This window comes from Tachysurus fulvidraco, chromosome 1 (genome assembly GCF_022655615.1).
Source record: "Tachysurus fulvidraco isolate hzauxx_2018 chromosome 1, HZAU_PFXX_2.0, whole genome shotgun sequence".
Classification (NCBI taxonomy): Eukaryota; Metazoa; Chordata; class Actinopteri; order Siluriformes; family Bagridae; genus Tachysurus; species Tachysurus fulvidraco.
The window spans coordinates 17,570,966-17,589,450 of NC_062518.1; the positions used below are offsets into that span (position 1 = coordinate 17,570,966).

General features: G+C 41.7%; 1 protein-coding gene and 1 long non-coding RNA gene across 3 annotated transcripts in view; one reads left to right on the top strand and one right to left on the bottom strand.

Moving 5' to 3' along the window:
* The first annotated feature begins 386 nt into the window (after positions 1 to 386).
* The window catches only part of ttbk1a (tau tubulin kinase 1a), a 30,301-nt gene continuing 12,202 nt past the window's right edge, over positions 387 to 18,485 (top strand). The window contains exons 1-13 of one of the 2 annotated variants that reach the window (XM_047820331.1): positions 387 to 543; positions 4,504 to 4,656; positions 5,907 to 6,054; positions 8,467 to 8,540; positions 8,627 to 8,767; positions 9,144 to 9,248; positions 11,875 to 11,940; positions 12,314 to 12,406; positions 13,502 to 13,627; positions 13,878 to 14,014; positions 14,268 to 14,472; positions 15,118 to 15,209; positions 16,854 to 17,313. In XM_047820331.1, coding sequence (XP_047676287.1) covers positions 4,588 to 4,656; positions 5,907 to 6,054; positions 8,467 to 8,540; positions 8,627 to 8,767; positions 9,144 to 9,248; positions 11,875 to 11,940; positions 12,314 to 12,406; positions 13,502 to 13,627; positions 13,878 to 14,014; positions 14,268 to 14,472; positions 15,118 to 15,209; positions 16,854 to 17,313 — 1,716 coding nt within the window. In that variant the 5' untranslated portion in view covers positions 387 to 543; positions 4,504 to 4,587. Of the gene's footprint in view, positions 544 to 4,503; positions 4,657 to 5,906; positions 6,055 to 8,466; positions 8,541 to 8,626; positions 8,768 to 9,143; positions 9,249 to 10,222; positions 10,271 to 10,771; positions 10,868 to 11,464; positions 11,530 to 11,874; positions 11,941 to 12,313; positions 12,407 to 13,501; positions 13,628 to 13,877; positions 14,015 to 14,267; positions 14,473 to 15,117; positions 15,210 to 16,853; positions 17,314 to 18,485 lie in introns of those variants that run through there. The other variant, XM_027153578.2, reaches the window with a different exon arrangement.
* On the bottom strand, positions 7,290 to 12,305 carry LOC125145885. The gene is made up of 3 exons (XR_007144351.1): positions 12,220 to 12,305; positions 8,636 to 8,746; positions 7,290 to 7,650 (listed from the first exon to the last, which is right to left on the bottom strand). It is a non-coding gene; the product is annotated as an uncharacterized LOC125145885 (long non-coding RNA).

Here is an 18,485-nt window from a genome sequence, read left to right on the forward strand (position 1 = left end):
GATGAGCGGGTGATGAGTAGGTGAGAAGCTGCATTATAATTACACTAATGTTTACTCTTCATTATAAAGACATTTCTGAATAATAAAGTATTTTAAACGATCACATGTTATGTGTTAAATAGCAGCTCACTCCTCTATATGTGTGATGATGATGATGATGATGATGATGATGAAGTACAAATCGCTTTAAACTGCGATACTGTGACATTAGATGAGAAAAGCATCATGTTTAGTGATGGTGAATTGTGAGATGTGGTGGCTCGAGGTTGCCAGGTTTACTGACTGATTCGCGGTACAGTTGAATAAAACGCGTCAGGCGTTTTGGGGAAACATAGCGGAAACTGGCAACCCAGTGTTGCGCCTGGACCGTTTTTTTGGCGCCGTCTGGCGGTTGTAGGCGGGAAGCGCGTGCACCTGAGCTGCAGTGCGGATAAACGCAGAAGGACGCCGTTTATCTCACAACACACTAATGTGGCCTTTATTTCATGGACATTTTATATTTTCCACAATTACGTTAGGCTCTGTGTGCTGTCTGGATTCAGGGTAAATATACTGTGGTGTATGATATTGTGTAGCGTGATGTAACGGTATAACGAGGTGTTTTGTCAAGGTGGATGTCGTCAGTTAGCTTTGCATCATATTTACTGTGTGACAGAAGGGTTAATGTTCACTTTGTCACGTGAAACGTCTAACTGTGTGACAGAAATATTAATGTTCATTTGTCACGTGAAACCTCAGTAAGTAAATGTGAAATGTTGAACATGAATAATCTTAATTACACGTTTACTCTCTTCTGTCGTACTGAATTAAATTTACACAGGTCAGGAATAATCTGAGTAATTAATATTATTAATATTAATAATAACAATAATAATAATAATATATAATAGGGGGGGGGCACGGTGGCTTAGTGGTTCTCCAGGGTTGGGGGTTCGATTCCCACCTCTGCCTTGTGTGTGTGGAGGTTGCATGTTCTCCCCGTGCCTCGGGGTTTCCTCCGGGTACTCCGGTTTCCTCCCCCGGTCCAAAGACATGCATGGTAGGTTGATTGGCATCTCTGGAAAATTGTCCGTAGTGTGTGAGTGAATGAGAGTGTGTGTGCCCTGTGATGGGTTGGCACTCCGTCCAGGGTGTATCCTGCCTCGATGCCCGATGACGCCTGACATAGGCACAGAGAAGTTCGGATAAGCGGTAGAAGATGAATGAATGAATAATAAAGGACTGTGTTTTTCACACATTTGACTTTACAGTAAACCTTAAATTAACAGTTCAGGTGTGATTTTGATCTTAAACAGTGTTGATGGTCAGATGGTGTCTGATGAACCTCTGTGTTGTGATTGTGACTGTATGGAGAGAACGGACACATGGTCAGGACCCAAATGAAGATTTCCATGAGATGGGAAGCACCGAGCGGCTGTAGTCCATTTACCAGGTGAGCTCAGATACACAGGGACATTCATACTGCTGTCCTTCTCCTCATCCACGTCCCTTTGCTGAGGTCCCCTTGGTCCTTGTGAGGTCTGATCTGTTACTCTGCTGATTTCAGATCAAGTTGTTTAGATGATGGATCACATTCCCCTCACTGCACTGAGTGTGTGTGTGAATCTGTGCAGAACTTTCTCTGGCCGTTTGTGTGTGTTCCTGCTGAATAATCACCCAGTGTGTGTGAGGCAGGGTGGAGTACAACACTATTAACCTCATGTAAATATAGTGCTTTGACTCCATTAGCCAGTGTGTAGTGTTTAGCAGGTTTTGTGTATCACCTGTGTTTGTGTGTGTGTGTGTGTGTGTGTGTGTGTGTGTGTGTGTGTGTGTGTGTGTGTGTGTTTGCATTCTTTTTGTATTCTGTTTACTCTGTGTTCAGTTTAAAATGGTGACCTCCAGTGTTTTTATTTCTTATTGTGATGTGAACCTGCAGTGTTGTGTTGTGTTCTGCATGCTAGCTTCCTGCTGTGTCTTGCTGTTTGTTTTTGTCTGTGTATCTGTGTGTATTGTGTTTGTGGCTTCAATGACCTTTGACCTCTGCTTTTCACCTCGCGTGTCTCGGCTGTTGGACGGTGAGTGATCCCTGGGCGGTCTGATGAAGGGAGGAGTGTTGCTCGGTTTGCCGTGTTAACGCCATGGGTGTGTGTATCACCTGTCTTCTCTTGTATGTTTGGCTTGTAGGCTGTCAGAGGAGGGCTGTGGCACCGACTAGTTCGCTCGTTTTTGTGAGGTTTGGAAAGAGATTAATCATGATGGTGAGAGTTTCTTTATGAAAGCGCACGTATCCCATAATGCTGCCAGGCCTGAGCACACTGTGGCTGCTGCAGCTTCCCTCTCTGCCTTCAGGAGCTAATGACCCTCCTTACTGCTTTACACCACGCAATGCAGTGTACACCATATAATATCAAGCCATTCAGCTTTCCTGTAGCAGAACTCTCAGAATATCAGTGTTCTAGACAAGGTCCCCTAAATAGGCAGGAAGGTCTTGAAACAATTAAACTAGCACTTTGTCTCTTGTTTATGTGTTTATATGTTTGGAAAAAAAAAACTGAACAGTTTTAGGTTGATGGTATCTCAAGTCTGTAACATAGTGAACCGCTGTTAATGTATTCATTGGTACAGACTTTGAAGCACTTTTGTACATCGCTCTGGATAAGAACGTCTGCTAAATGGCGTAAATGTAATTGTAGTGAAAAACAGAAGCGCCTGAGGAACCTGTGCAAACGTGAGTTAACGCTTCGACATCTTTACTGTTCTGAGATAGTTGTGTGCAGCACCACGCCATCAGTCTGATATCTTACATAATACCACCAGGAATGTAAGCAAGCGACTCTAACACTGTTTTGCATGTTTAGACCGAGTTAGAGGAATTTTGTGTGTTGGTCTATACCAGGGGAGTCAAAGTCAAATTCACAGTGGGCCAAAATATAAAACTGAGATAAAGTCACGGGCCAAAACATAAAACTGAGATAGTCACGGGCCAAAATATAAAGCTGAGATAAAGTCACGGGCCAAAATATAAAACTGAGATAAAGTCAGAGCCAAACTGAATATTTAATGTAAAATTAACTACAACTGATATGTAATGTTCAACCTTTTTCATATGGAAACAAACTTTAGTTTTACTTAAACACAGGATTTAGATCAACCAGAGCTCGTTATTACAAACACATAAGAAATTAAATTAGAAATAAAAGACACATCAGTGATGTTCATGTCACAAACTTTGACCATACACTTTTTGACAAACTCTCCCACATTAAAGGGCAGATTTTGCTGTTTCTGCTGCCACAATAAAGCTTTACAGCCTTTACAGCAGCTTCACTTTTTATTTAGCTTTCATGAACAAAGTCTGACGGGAAACCAGACTTTTTTTTCATCTCCTCCACCTTCTGGAGCTTCTGCTTTACATCCAGGTCCTTATACTTCTCATAATGTTTCGTGTCATAGTGTCTTCTTATGTTCTATACTTTTGTTACAGACACATTAGCTCCGTTAGCACACAAGACAAACAGGTCTGTCCTTTATATATGTGAACAGATAATCTGCCTCCCTCCTGTCCTGTAAGCTCCTATTGTCCATCTGTCGTTTGGACATTTTTGTGGAGGGTGAATTAACTTGCCCGATGTGACTGTAACAGGGTTGTTAACGACTGTCAACAGAGAATGAGGGGCGCTTGGTGTTCCTGACTACGCGTCAGTACAGTGGCAAGGCATTCTGGGATTTGTAGTATTACGGAGCATGCGGCTAGTCAGCTGTAATGCACATCTGATATGATCTCGTGGGACAAATATAATTACACCTGAGTTTGACACCCCTGGTATATAGGCATATTGGTGTGTTATTCCTGTAGGAGTGTGTATGCATTGTGCAGCTGGACTGGCCTTTGGTAGTGAGCGCTGAGTTAATCTGTGCATGACCCTGCATGTAGTAGAGCATGTATCTCTGTACTAGTGTGATTCTGTTACTGTGTATGTGTGTGTGTGTGTATGTGTGTGTGTGTGTGTGTGTGTTTGAGAGAGAGACATTTCCTGGTGGAGTTGGTGAGTTGTGAGGTCACACAGGTAAGGTTTATGCAGTGTGAATGCAGCACCTTACACACACTCAGCACAGTTCTCACTGGTCCCTCTGTAGGGTGCTGCATGTGAGTGTTATTAACTAGATAGATTTGCATGTCACTTTTTCTCCCCTGAGTGTAGAAATGGATCAGCTGACCATTTTACACACAGTATATTGTAGGTAACCCTGTGTAACTAACACCTGAGAACCCTGTGTAACTAACACCTGAGCAGATTTATAATGGGGTAGTTCTGGGTGTGATGTCTGTTAGATGTTAACTGCATTAATTTTAGCTCTCAGCTGAGCTAAAATAAACACCGTAGCTGTTTCTTATGGCTGAATCGTGGCTTTAACGTTTCTCTCACACACACACTCTCACACACTCAACTAACTGCATTAACACAAAGTTATGCTCATTCAGGGTCAATGCTAATGTGTGTGTTTGTGTGTGTTGTGCAGATTAATGGGTCGTTTAAGCTGGGGGCGGCCCGTGTGCTGTCGGGGTGGCAGTGTTTAGCTCCAGTACTGCAGGAAAACGACAACATGAACGGAGCCACAGAGACGCAGGACATCCTCCCTCCTAACTGTATGGTGAAGGAGCGCTGGGAAGTGGTGGGTACACACACACACACACACACACACACACAGTTAAAGCAGCAGTAAACCCAGAGTTTACTACCCAATAGATTTACAGAGTGAGTGTCTCTGATTGGATTAGCTTCATGTTCTTTTCTCTCCTTCAACCAGTTGCACTCCTAATGTCTAACTTTGAGATGTTTCACTTTGAGAATATGTCAAGGAACAATCTGAGGGTACGCAAACTTATTTATTTATTTATTTCTCTTGCTCAAAGGCACCTCAGAGACAACCTTAGTTTTAGGAGTCAAACTCTCTAACCATTAGGCCACGACTGCCCCATGTTTTCACATATCCCAAACTAGTATGTGCCTGGGGTCAGAGCGCAGGGTCAGCCATAGTGCGGCGCCCCTGGAGCAGGTGAGGTTAAGGGCCTTGCTCAAGTCTACATAGATGTCTCAGCAGCTTGTGGGCTTGAACCCCGACCTTCGGATTAGGAACCCAGCGCCTTGACCGCTGGACCATCACGTTCTTGCAGAGGAGCTGCTACTGCCTGCTGCATTAGACATGGTCTCTGAGTGAAATCTGAGTGTACAGAGGCAGTATCCACTCTTAGGGCAGAGGGCCATGGGCTTCTTCTTCCTTATCTTTGTGACACTGACTTCTCTGCTGTTGCTGCACTTAAGACCAAGTTCAGGTCCCAGCTAAACATTGAGCAGGAGCTGAGCTACAGTTTCATGCTTCAAACCCTGCTTCAAAAAGCTGTGCAGTGCAAAACCTGCTCATTATAGCCATTAATCCTGACATCCTCATTTTAATTAAAAAATCAGAAATTTTTTATTAATTTTTGCTTTGTAGGTCAAAGTGTTTTATATATTGGGCTCCTGAGTTAATGTTGCTGAGCAATTTTAATTTATTATTATTTATTGATTATATATTGCTTTATTGGTCAAAAATGCTTACAGTTTAAATAAGGATTGCAATTTTAATTTCAGGCAAATTGATGCACTTTAAGTCTTTTCTATTACAGATTAAAACACAGTAGTCATTGTTTAGAGAAAACCCTCTTTAGAAATGCTTCTCTTTATCCCCAAACATTACTGTGATGTGATCTTCAGGTGTCTGGTGTTCCTTATGGTGCACATGTGCTCACACACCTCACACTTCATTTTATTCCTTTAAATGTCCACCTGCTGAACAAAGAGAAGAAAACATGAGGTTAGGAAATTAGTTTTCTTTTTTGGTGTAAACAAAAAGGTTGTGACCTGCTGCTGTGTGTTGTGTAGCTGAAGAAGATCGGGGGTGGAGGATTCGGAGAGATCTATGAGGCTCTGGATCTGCTGACTAAGGAGAACGTGGCTCTGAAGGTGGAATCGGCTCAGCAGCCCAAGCAGGTGCTCAAGATGGAGGTGGCGGTGCTAAAGAAACTACAGGGTGAGAGAAACACATCACACAAAGCTTTTGGTTTCCCTTCAGATGGTTTAGCTGCTGTATGGATTCTGGGGAGTGGAAGAGGTTTGAAGTTATTTTAATTTTATTCATGTCATTTTTGACCATTATCTTTACCATATTTTAATAGCACTTATTCTGCTAATAACCACAAGTGCAGTCCTTTAAACAAATGACATGTTCGAGATTAAAAGTAAAAATATTTCCTAGCTTTGGAGGCTCAGTAAAATCTTCTTATAAATCTTTTGTAGACCAGAATCCCAGGTTAAGGTCCATTAATATCCACTAAAAATGAGATTCAGCTTAAAATGATGAATGTTGTTTATTCACAAATAAGTAATAAATAAATCACAAGCAATGGTAAAATATGCTGCAACTTAATTGAGAGAAATGAATGATGCACAATGTCTCACACTACATGACAGTCTAGATGAGGACTTGCATCAGTGTCTCTGACTGGTTCTGGAATGGGGAGAATATTGTTTAGAGAAGGTATCTGATGTTTTTTAGTCCTATGGAGTAGACTGTCAAAAACCGCCTCAACTTCACTGGTTGATATAACTTAAGTTAGATTAATTAGCAATTTCGCTAGTTGTTAACCGTCGGGACACTTGGGGACGTCTTCCTCCGAGAAGTTTCCCCCCTTTTTTATCCATATCCTTCTCTGTGTACTTTGGAAGGAGGATTTCAAATTTTTCACCAGATCTATAATTTTCTCTATACAGTTTTTACCCGTATGTAAACATCCATTAAATTAGATTTATATAAAATATATCGGATTAATATTTTTTTAATTACCATTTTTATTATAATTTGCATAAAAACACACACTATATTATAAAAAACTGGATTTATTTTATCTTCTATCACAGTCTTGGATACATCAAAGATTACTAACATTGGCTTTTATGCATTGCTAGTTTTTGTGCTAGTTTTAATTTTTTCTCCCCCATTTACTTTCTCCCCCGTAGACTGCCATTATAAACTTGCACATTTTTACATCCCATGGCCATGGTATGTAAAACCAGGCATTCTTGTACTGTAAAGGTTCTATTGGCTGAGATGTAACCTTTGAAGTGTGTGTATATGGTGTAGGTTTGTGCAGAACATACAGTACTGTGTGTGTGTGTTGTGATCAGTACAGTTCTGTTATTGAGGAGTCTGATGGCTGGTGGAAAGAAACAGTTACACAGTCTGGTGGTTTGGGGACGATGGTGGTTGTCTTGAGGCACGTAGGAACAACAGTGATGCTCATGTCAGTAAAGACATCCGCTAGCTGAGCTGCACATTCCCTGAGCACCTGCCAGGAATGTTGTCTGGTCCAGCAGCCTTCTGTGGGTTAACTCTGTATAGAGTTCCTGATCGCTGGGGGATGGATGGTTGTTCTGGGAGGGAGGCATCACTGACACAGGCAAGTGAAGCTGTCTTGTAGTTTGTGATCACCTGTATGTGCTGCTGGAGGTGGCTGTGGATGGGCTGGGCATGTGAACGCTTTGTTTCTCTGATGATGGCTCGGGACAGTTTAGCCCTTGCTGTCCTTAGGGCCGCCCCGTCTTCTTTCGAGAAGTCTTGCTGGAAAGCCTGAACACACACACACACACATGCACACAACACACACAGATACTTTTGTGTGTATTTTATGGAAATTAGTGACATTATTAATGAAATTAGTAATTAAAAAGCTTTTTCTTTTTTATTTAGTAGTTTTAAATAGAATTATTAATAACATTAATGTAGTGGATGTTTTCAGCCACAGAGGTACATGTTGTGTTTGTTTGTGAAGTGTCCAGAAGGCTTAAATAGGCTACATTTAGTTATGTCTTTTCTCTCCGTTGTCGCTGTTGTTAATATGCACAAAAATTACTTTCTAAAAAAGTTTGTACTTCATTTATAATCATGAATCAAATAAATTTATCAAAATGTCAGGTCAATTTTATTAGATGACAATATTGTGCAGATTCCTGATATGTTACAAGGTTAAATTACTTTAGTTACTGTTAACTAAAGTGTGAAGGAGTTCTGTTATTATAGGGGAACACTACTAACTCGTACCAAGGATACGTTTGTACTGTCTCTCTCTCTCTCTGTGTCTGTGTGTGTGTGTGTGTGTCTCTCTCTCTCTGTCTCTCTCTCTCTCTGTCTCTCTGTCTCTCTCTCTCTTTTTACGTCTCTCTCTCTCTCTCTCTCTCTCTTTTTACGTCTCTCTCTCTCTCTCTCTCTCTCTTTTTACGTCTCTCTCTCTCTCTCTCTTTTTACGTCTCTCTCTCTCTGTCTCTCTCTCTCTCTGTCTCTCTGTCTCTCTCTCTTTTTACGTCTCTCTCTCTCTCTCTCTCTCTCTCTCTTTTTACGTCTCTCTCTCTCTCTCTCTCTCTCTCTCTCTCTCTCTCTCTCCCCCAGGTAAGAACCATGTGTGTAAGTTTATTGGCTGTGGGAGAAATGACAAGTTCAACTATGTGGTCATGCAGCTTCAGGTAACTTTTGTTCTCCAGCAGCTATGTATAAGTTATAACAGAGCTCCTTAGTTGAAGTGTGTGATTAGTTCCTGTGTTGTGTTTAGGGCCGGAACCTGGCAGATCTGAGGCGGAGTCAGCCACGTGGAACCTTCACCATCAGCACAACTCTACGTTTGGGGAAACAGATCCTGGAATCCATAGAGGCTATTCACTCTGTCGGCTTCCTGCACAGAGACATCAAACCGGTACACACACACACACACACACACGCCTATCAGTGTTTCGGCTTCATATCTCCAGACTGAACCTCACTAGTTAGAAATGACATTTAAATGTTATTTATTTAATTCAGTTTATTTTATAGAAACAGTTTAAAGTTTTACACAAAATGGTCTGTTAGTGTCTCTAATCTTATCCTCAATAAGACCTGCAAACTAGCTCACATTAGTCACATAAGTGTTATTTTAGTCTCATCCTCATGCTTTTAACACTCAAGCCTATCACAGCGTAATGTCATGACATCACTAATAGTACCGAAATTATTTCAGGAAGCATGTGATGATGATGATGATGATGGTGATGATGATGATAATTGTGTGTCTGTGTGTGTGTGTGCGTTAGTCAAATTTTGCCATGGGCAAACTACAGGCCACATGCAGGAAGTGTTACATGCTGGACTTTGGGCTGGCAAGACAGTACACCAACACTAATGGGGAAGTGAGACCGGTATGTCACTTACACACCTGCACAGAGAAAGAGACAGAAATAAATGTATAGACTTAAGAGCTGTTATTAATAAAAGAGCTACACATCGTGTTTTTATGACTTTTCCACTGAATGTCCAGAGTATTTAGCAGCTTTGATGCTACCTGAAATTAACCTAGCAAAGCCAAAGGTTATGTTTTTAGTGATACCCCTCCCCCTCCCCCCACTGCATCAGTAGAGTTGTTGTGGATGTTTCTTTATTTAGCTCCTCACACAAAGCCCATCTCTGCTGTGTGTGTGCAGCATATTTAATGCAGCTGAGTCACTCAATGCATTTTTTTTTCTGTTTAACTGAGAATCCATCCATCCATCCATCCATCCATCCGATCCATCCATCCACATAGCTGTCTGATTTCCTACATTTCTGTTTTCCTTCCTGTTGTAACTGGTGTATCTCTAATCCGAATAACTTTGTTTTTGATGGTTGAAAATTAATTTTTTATTTTAAATTTTTATTTAACAGCTATTACACTTATATTTCTCTCTCTCTCTCTCTCTCTCTCTCTCTCTCTCTCTCTCTCTCTCTCTCTCTCTCTCTCTCTCTCTCTCACACACACACACCCAAGCCCCGTGGAGGTGGTGGGAAAGTGTATCGTACTGTGGGGTGAACTTACACCAGCACTTCCCTTATCCACACCAGCAAAAAATGTTGTTCTGCTGTCTAACGTCCCACCGTTCATCAATATTCATAATAGACAATTTCCACTGCACGATCTCCCTCTCGACCTGTGAGGTGTTTTGTGGGTTTAGAGCACAATGCCTGGACTTTAACTGTACTAATGTTACACAGTTGTATATGCAGAGCCGATCGGCCCTATACGCTCACTACGCAAGTTGCGTAGGGCCCCTAAAAATTATGCAAGGCCCCGCCTCCCCTGCCTCATTTCACAGCGCGTGTTAATGTTTACTGTGTAGATGACAATATGAAGCAGAGCTATCCATCTGGCCATGAAAAGAGAGTGAAATGTGAGAGCAGAAATCAGGTAAGCTTGTGTTCTCTTCAGGTTTGACGTCAGCAAGAGCAAATAACAGTAAAGTTAAGTCTCTAGTCTCTATGTGAGTAGCTACATTAGCTGTGCAGTGCTGCTAGTGCAAGTGTGAATGTGTGGCAAATGTTTTACTGGCTCACGGGTCAGGTAGGAGGGCCCCTTAGAGGGGGTGTGTGTGTTTGTGTGTGTGAGTGTGTGTTAGTGTGTGTGTGTGAAAGCTTTTTATAATAAAGGGCTACACAACAAAGTTGATGCATCATGGCGTAAAGCATTAGGGGTGAAAACACCAGCATTATATAAGCCACCAATAACACAATCAGCTGACATTCAGTGGAGGATTTTACATGAAATTCTCAGTCAATTCTTTCATCTCTGTTGTTCATCCTGATTCAAGCCCGGAATGTTCTTTGTTCTTTGAGAGAGACGCTTTTCAGACTTAAGCCCTTGTTTTTAAATAAGCTGTTTTATTGTTTTAACAAAGCTTTTTCTGTACAGACCTTTGTGTGGAAAAAAGAGGAGCTGAAAGTCAACGGTCTGATTTTTAGCTGGGAAGCAGAAAGCAGAAGAACCCAAATGATAACAGTAATGATGGTAAAATCTAGAACTGTAGTTGGCTTCTGTTTTTATAAAATGATGAACAACCTAATGAACTTTGTGTGGTGTTCTAAAGAAGCTTTGTGCTCGGTGGTGAAGGGCAAGTTTATATTTGTACTGTTTATGATCTCCTTTAAAAATTGGTTTTTACTTTATTTATTTATTTATTTATTTATTTATTTATTTATTTATTTATTTATTACTATTTTATAATAAATGGATTTTGAAAGTTAAAGTTGGTCTCTCACACTCTCTCACACTCTCTCTCCCTCTTGCTCTCTTGCTCTCTTTTTCTCTCTCTTTCTCTTCGCATCATCTCTCTTTCTTTCTTTACTCTGCAGTAACAGTAGATCAGTGACCTTCAGAATATTTGGTTTTGTAAATCTTGATCTAGGATCAGTTTTCCTCATACAATTTGACTCTGTGTGTGTGCGTGTGCGTGCGTGTGTGTGTGTGTGTGTGTTCCACACTTCCCCCCATGTTACGCACTTAATGACATCACAGTTTTTCCCATATTCCTTTAGTTAAAATTATTTAATATGATTTGTATGTTTTGTTTTTTAATATTTGCCTTCTTTTTGTTTTGTGTTTCAGTTTGTTAGAGTTTTAATTTCAGACATGCATGTTCAGCCCACACACTCAACGTGCTGCGTGCCAGTGTGAGTTTATTCATATCTGCTTATGTCTCTCCATTCCAACATTTATCACATCTCGTGTTTTTGTGGGGTGTTTTTTTACACTTACATGTATTAGACTTTTGGGATCTACACTGAGGGTCACAGCTACATTATGGGTTGCAGACTGTGTCACTAGGGAAGCTAGAGTTACCCTAGTGGGGTCACAGAGGGGTTCTTTTCTCTGTCCTGCAATTTACGTTAATATTATTATAACCAGTGAATGTAATCTCACTGCTTTCACTGTAAAGTAAACTATATATGTGTGTGTGTGTGTGTGTGTGTGTGTGTGTGTGTGTGTGTGTGTGTGTGTGTGTGTGTGTGTTTTAGCCCAGAACTGTAGCTGGTTTTCGTGGCACAGTCCGCTATGCTTCGGTCAACGCGCACAAAAACAAGGTGAAAATCTGTTTATCTGTAATCATTTAAACATAATACTGAGATTAACTGCGTTAAAGGTCACACACTTACTGCGTTAAAGGTCACACACTTACTGCGTTAAAGGTCACACACTTACTGCGTTAAATGTCACACACTTACTGCGTTAAAGGTCACACACTTACTGCATTAAAGGTCACACACTTACTGCATTAAAGGTCACACACTTACTGCGTTAAATGTCACACACTTACTGCATTAAACGTCACACACTTACTGCGTTAAAGGTCACACACTTACTGGGTTAAAGGTCACAGTAACGTACGTTAGCATGATGGAAATATATAAAAAATGCTGAAAAGTTCTGAGAGTGATGTCACTTCCTGTTCATCAGGAAATGGGCCGCCATGATGACCTTTGGTCTCTGTTCTATATGCTGGTTGAGTTTGCGGTTGGTCAGCTGCCTTGGAGAAAGATCAAAGACAAGGTATTGGAACTGTACACACACACTCTCACACACACTGTTTAGAACACCATTATGGGCAGCACAAGTGAACACTATTCAAGTACATGGTGCAGTGTGATGTAATTGTAACTAGATTTGTAAAATTCGTCGCGACAAACTTTGATGTTGGCTTTGACGGTGCAAGTATTCGCAAAGGACGGTGCTTTTGAGAAAGTTCCCCTCATTTCGCTGTGTGTTTTGATGTGTCACATGTCCATGTTGTGCACATTTTTTTCAAGTGACATCGTGTGACATCACGTGACATCATCAGAAAACCTGTGAGGAAGTTCCCTTCATTGTTCTGAGTGTTTTGATATGTCACGTGTCCATGTTGTAAAAAGTTTTGTGATTTTGCATATATTGGGGCGGGGCTGCGGGACAACCAAAAGACCAGTCGGTACACCAATTTAAACCTTTGTTCAGAGTATCACCCTAAAGGGGCTGGCTGAGTTTGGTGTAGAGAGTTCGAAAGCTTGCCAAGTTATAAACCTCAAAAGTTTATAATGGAAGTCTATGGGAAAAAAGTTCATTTTGAGACCCGGTACCAGAAGTACCGGTACTCAGATCGCTTAGAAAAGTCAGAGCAACAAACTTCAGACCAGGTTCTACAACATATCTGAATTTGGTGCATGTGGCTCGAAAGTCCTAGGAGGAGTTACTCTTAATAAATTTTTGTCTAAACTTTAATAGGAAAACAGAATTCTACAAAGCAAGATAATAACACTGTGTGTGTGTGTGTGTGTGCGCGCGCGTGTGTGTGCGCGCGTGTGTGTGTGCGCGCGTGTGTGTGTGCGCGCGTGTGTGTGTGCGCGCGTGTGTGTGTGCGCGCGTGTGTGTGCGCGCGTGTGTGTGTGCGCGCGTGTGTGTGTGGGTGCGCGCGTGTGTGTGTGGGTGCGCGCGTGTGTGTGTGGGTGCGCGCGTGTGTGTGTGGGTGCGCGCGTGTGTGTGTGGGTGCGCGCGTGTGTGTGTGCGCGCGCGTGTGTGTGTGTGCGCGCGTGTGTGTGTGCGCGTGTGTGTGTGTGCGCGTGTGTGCGCGTGTGTGCGTGTGTGCGTGTGTGTGTGTGTGTGTGTGTGTAGGAGCAGGTGGGCCAGGTAAAGGAGCGTTATGATCACAGAATGCTGCTGAAGCACATGCCCTCTGAGTTCAGTGTCTTTCTGGAGCACATCTTAAGCCTGGACTACTATACTAAACCTGACTATCAGGTACACACACACACATATGCACACACACACACACATATGCACACACACACACATTGTCTCAATCACACACAGACTGTCACACACACACATACACTCACACACACATACAAACAAACGCTCTCTCTCCATCTTAAACACACACACACACACACTCTTTCTCTGTCTCCTGCCATGTACAATAAAAATGTTTCTGAAGGAGTGTCTGTCTGTGTGTGTGTGTGTGTGTGTGTGTGTGTGTGTGTGAGTGTAGCTGCTCATGTCAGTGTTTGAGAACAGTATGAAGGCACGCATCATCACAGAGAACGAGCTATTTGACTGGGAGAAGAGCAGCACAGAATCCATGCTGTCCACACAGCAACACACACGGCCGTCTGTAGCAATGGCCAGGTAACACGCACCGTACACACTGTACACACCGTACACACTGTACACACTGTACACACCTAACAAAATACTGCTTCAAATCACTAATAATGCATATAATATATTTATAAAGTTTTCACCCACTTTTCATGTAAAAATGAGCCCCCAGGTGTCTGTTTAACTTTTACTTCAAAAAGTTTTTTTTAGTTCAGTTTTAGTTATAATGAATTAGCAGTGAATTTGTGAGGAAACACTGACCCATATCTCTGACCTTCAGAGTTCTGAATATGAGCCCAGTCCATGGGGATCTGCAGAGAGAGAACACAGATGATGTTGTGCAAGGTGAGCGCCTGAGCGATCAGGAGAATGCCCCACCCAATCCTGTACCTGTGGCTGTAGAGAACAGTCCAGCGCCACCAGATGGAGATGAGTGGGACAGCACTGACATCAACCGCAACAAGCTGAGAATCAGTCTGGGGAAGGTAGCATAAATACTTCACTGATACACTTCATAACATAATGCCAATAGGTTTTTACCAGTACTATACCGTGTCATTGTGAGTGTTCATTATGGTAGATGTTAGAGTTGTGCTCAACCGTTTGCATACCCTGAAAGATGACGATTCTGACCTCCATATCATTCAGCCACTTTGGGGAGATCTCAAATGTGCAGTTTGAGCAAGACAACCAAATAATTTACAGGAACTGGAGGCATTTTGCCAAGAAGAATGAGCAGCTCTACCACCTGAGAGAATTACGGAGCTCATGCACAATTACAACAAAAGACTGCATGACACCATTGATGCTAAAGGGGGCAATAAACCATATTAAGAACTAAAGGTATGCAGACAAGAACAGGGATTCATTTCTTATAATCACTTGTTTATCACATGTTTATTTTGATGATTGTTCCATTGTGTTATGCCTTAAATATTAACTTGAGTTCTATAAAGAATAAAATGCATTTGCTTTGCCTTCTCACTCAGGTTTGCCTTTAAAAATGGTACACATCTTAAATTCTTCCAAGGAATGCAAACTTTTGAGCACAACTGTATGTTGGAGGCCTTTCTGTAAAAGAGTGGTGTGTGTGTGTGTGTGTGTGTGATGATGATGATGATGTTGTTTAGGAGGACGATGGGAACCGTGGGGTGTGTCCTGTATCACCACAGAGAGGGGGAGGAGGGGCCGAGTCTCCCAGTGCACAAATGCGTTCTCTCAGGTAAGAACACGTACAGCTTTGGTGTATTTGCCTTCAGGGTAGATTGCAATAAACACTGTGCTCATGCTGACATTCAGCTCCTTCATTTAACTTAGGAATATTATTTTATCTGCTGAAGAGAATGAATTAAATAGTGACAAAAAGTAAAAAAATAATGACAAAAAATCATGTTATGGATGTGACGGTCGATGACGGCCATTTCTAAGAGACTGTATGTTTTTATCAAAGTCTGAACTTTTCAGTTTAATGTGTGAATATTGATATCCACATGATAAAGGGGTCTTAGTTGGACATAAAAATAGCAATATTTAAAATATAAATTTTTTTTTATGAAGAAATACACATTAATACACATAATTTGTTTGGGAAATAAACATTCAAAACAGCACCTAAAATGATCCTTTATGGCAGTTTATTAATCACAAAAACCATCTAAAAGGATTCTGAAGGTTTTTGAGATGGTCAGCAGAATGACTGTGACTAAACTATAGTATACTGTACTGTATATACTATTTACTGTACTGTACTATATATATACAATAGGAAACTTTTTAGACTTTTTAGTCATTAAAAATTATATATAATTGTTTCAAAACAAAATATACTTTAAAACCACTTTTCAGAAAAAAAAAGCATTATGAAAGCTACTTTATTTAACATGCAAAAATAAGCAAGTGCAGAAGAACTGGAAAAAGTGTTGTTACTGTAATTACTGTGATTGCTGTCATAATTATTAGCATTATTATAATATTGTGATCATCCAAACAGGCTACTTGATGTTGACATGAGACATTAAAAAAAAATGTGTACGGTGTGCTGTTGGGTATTATGGGCTGTCATCTCACCACATTACCCATTCTCTGTCATAGTAGGTGTGCATCTTTAAAGTAGCATTATCTTCAACCCAGAGCTTTCAAAACCTGAACTTGATTCACAGTTAGCACGACAAATAGTATCGGGTTCCTCGCATACGTTCGGCATGCAGCTCTAATAAAAAGTGTAAACACACATCTGGAATATTGCAGCAAAGGCAATTACAGAAGATAGTCACATACGCTGTCCAGAGAAGTCTAGTCGAGAGACTCAGAGCTGTGAACAAGACAGTGTTCAGTCTGAGGTGCAGGACAACATAGTGGCAAGGAAGACCATCCGTCCTCCCAATGACCAGCTACCCTGTCTATCCATGGCCGTTGTGAGGAGAACTCGATGCAGAGTTAACCTACTGAGGTCTGCTGGACCAGACAAGATTCCTGGTAGAGTGTCGGGGAATGTTCAGAACAGCTAGGGGATGGTCTTCTGCCTCACACCCATTGTGACAAATCCGTCATGGGGCACATTGTTTATTTAGCTAAACCATGGTTGAGATTCACTGAAACCTGGAGGAGAAATGTGCATAATAATAGCCTTACAGAATAATGGTTTTAAAACAAGATAACTGGACAAAATGCTCCGTCATCCCCTTCAATCAGGAAACTGTCAAATAATAACATTTTGTCTAAACCCTGAAACAATAAAACACAACAGCAGGTTATATTTAATACAATATAGACCTGAGTGAATATTTTCTCTACAAGTCTGTTTGTGTCTGTACTTTTTTCCATGGTAAAGATGACCTTTGCATGGAATTGCTCCATTGTTCTTCAGGTCACGGATGGATGCTCTCGGCTCTCCGTCCCGTCATCTTTACTCCTCGCAGCCAGCCCAGATGCTGTCCATTGATGGTTGTCGTGGAGACCGCTGCCGCAACGATGGATCTGAGGCACACAGCAACGCCTTCATCCGGTCCGTGCCACTGGCTGAGGAGGAGGACTTTGACAGCAAAGAGTGGGTCATCATTGACAAAGAGGCGGAGCTCAGGGACTTCCAGCACCGTCCGCTAGGGGCAGAGCCCACCACCTCCGGCACTACAGACGATGAGCCGGAGGAGCTCCGCCCTCTGGAGGAACCGTCTACACGGTCTAGACTCAACATTAGAGGCATACCCGAGGGGGACATAGCAAGGCGGAGTGGGCGGGGCCAACCAACAGACAGTCCCGCACCTTTGCCTTGTCACTTTGGACGAGCCAGAAGGAGAGAGTCCGAGCCAAATACACCTCATAGACAGGTACGAAAACACACCCAACTAATCACTGCTTAGGAGGAACATTAGAATTGTCAGGTATTCAGTAAAGAATGAATTGTAGTGTTTGGGATGGAGCCTAAACTCCATAGTCTTTAAATTCATGTCACACATCACAATGGATGTTGCTGATTTATGGGGAAAAATAGTAAATCCTAAGAAGACGTGTATTTTCTACTCTGGAAGGTTTGAGCTGTAGAAAAGGAGACTGAACCACACTTTGGTTATTATTACACTTTCACACACTATGTACTCTGCTTCATTCCTGCCCAACCAGCTAGAGAGCAAATGTCACGTGTAAGCTGTCCTACAGCTGTAGTGTTTCAGCAGCTTGACATAGATCTGTACTGTATATTCTCACTCATGTGAAAATCATCATATTATTTTAGAGAACATCTCACTTTATTCTGTCTTTGCATAAAACTTGACAAATGAGATGATTACTTAGGCACCTTCTTTCTGATTAGGACACAACCTGGGTAACAATATTGTGCTGAAGTACACTCGCGTATCATACCACTGATTCTCACTACATGACATTTACAGCATTCGTCAGATGTCCTTTAGTGCGACATAAAAAAGTGCTTAAAGTCTGTCATTAAATACATGAACTCTGGTTCACTAGGTTACAGACTTAAGATGCCATGAGCCATAAACTCTTCGAATTTTTTTATTTATTTTTTTTTATTTAAAAAATACACACACAACAAACGGGATAAAGTGCTAGTTCAAGTGTTTCATAAAGAAGAAGGTCTTCAACTGTCATTAAAAGACAGTCAGTGACAGTTGTTCAGACCCCTAGGAGAAGTTCATCCCACCACCTTGGTGCAGAACAGAGAAGAGTCTTGTAGTAAACTTCCCTCTTACCCTGAGAGATGGTGGGACCAGTGGGGCAGTGCTGTAGATCTGAGGGTGTGAGATGCAGTGTGAGGAGTGATGAGGGCTTTGGGGGAAGAGGGAGATGGTCTGGTTTTGGCTTTGTAGGCCAGCATCAGTGTTTTGAATCTGATGCCTGCAGCTACAGGAGCCAGTGGAGGAACATAGCAGCAGGAACCAGGACTTGGGTTGAAGAGAAGTCCTGCAGCTGCATTTTGGATCATTTGTAGAGGACCACCATCATCTTCTTCCAAGATGGCGGCATGGTAGTAGCACACAGC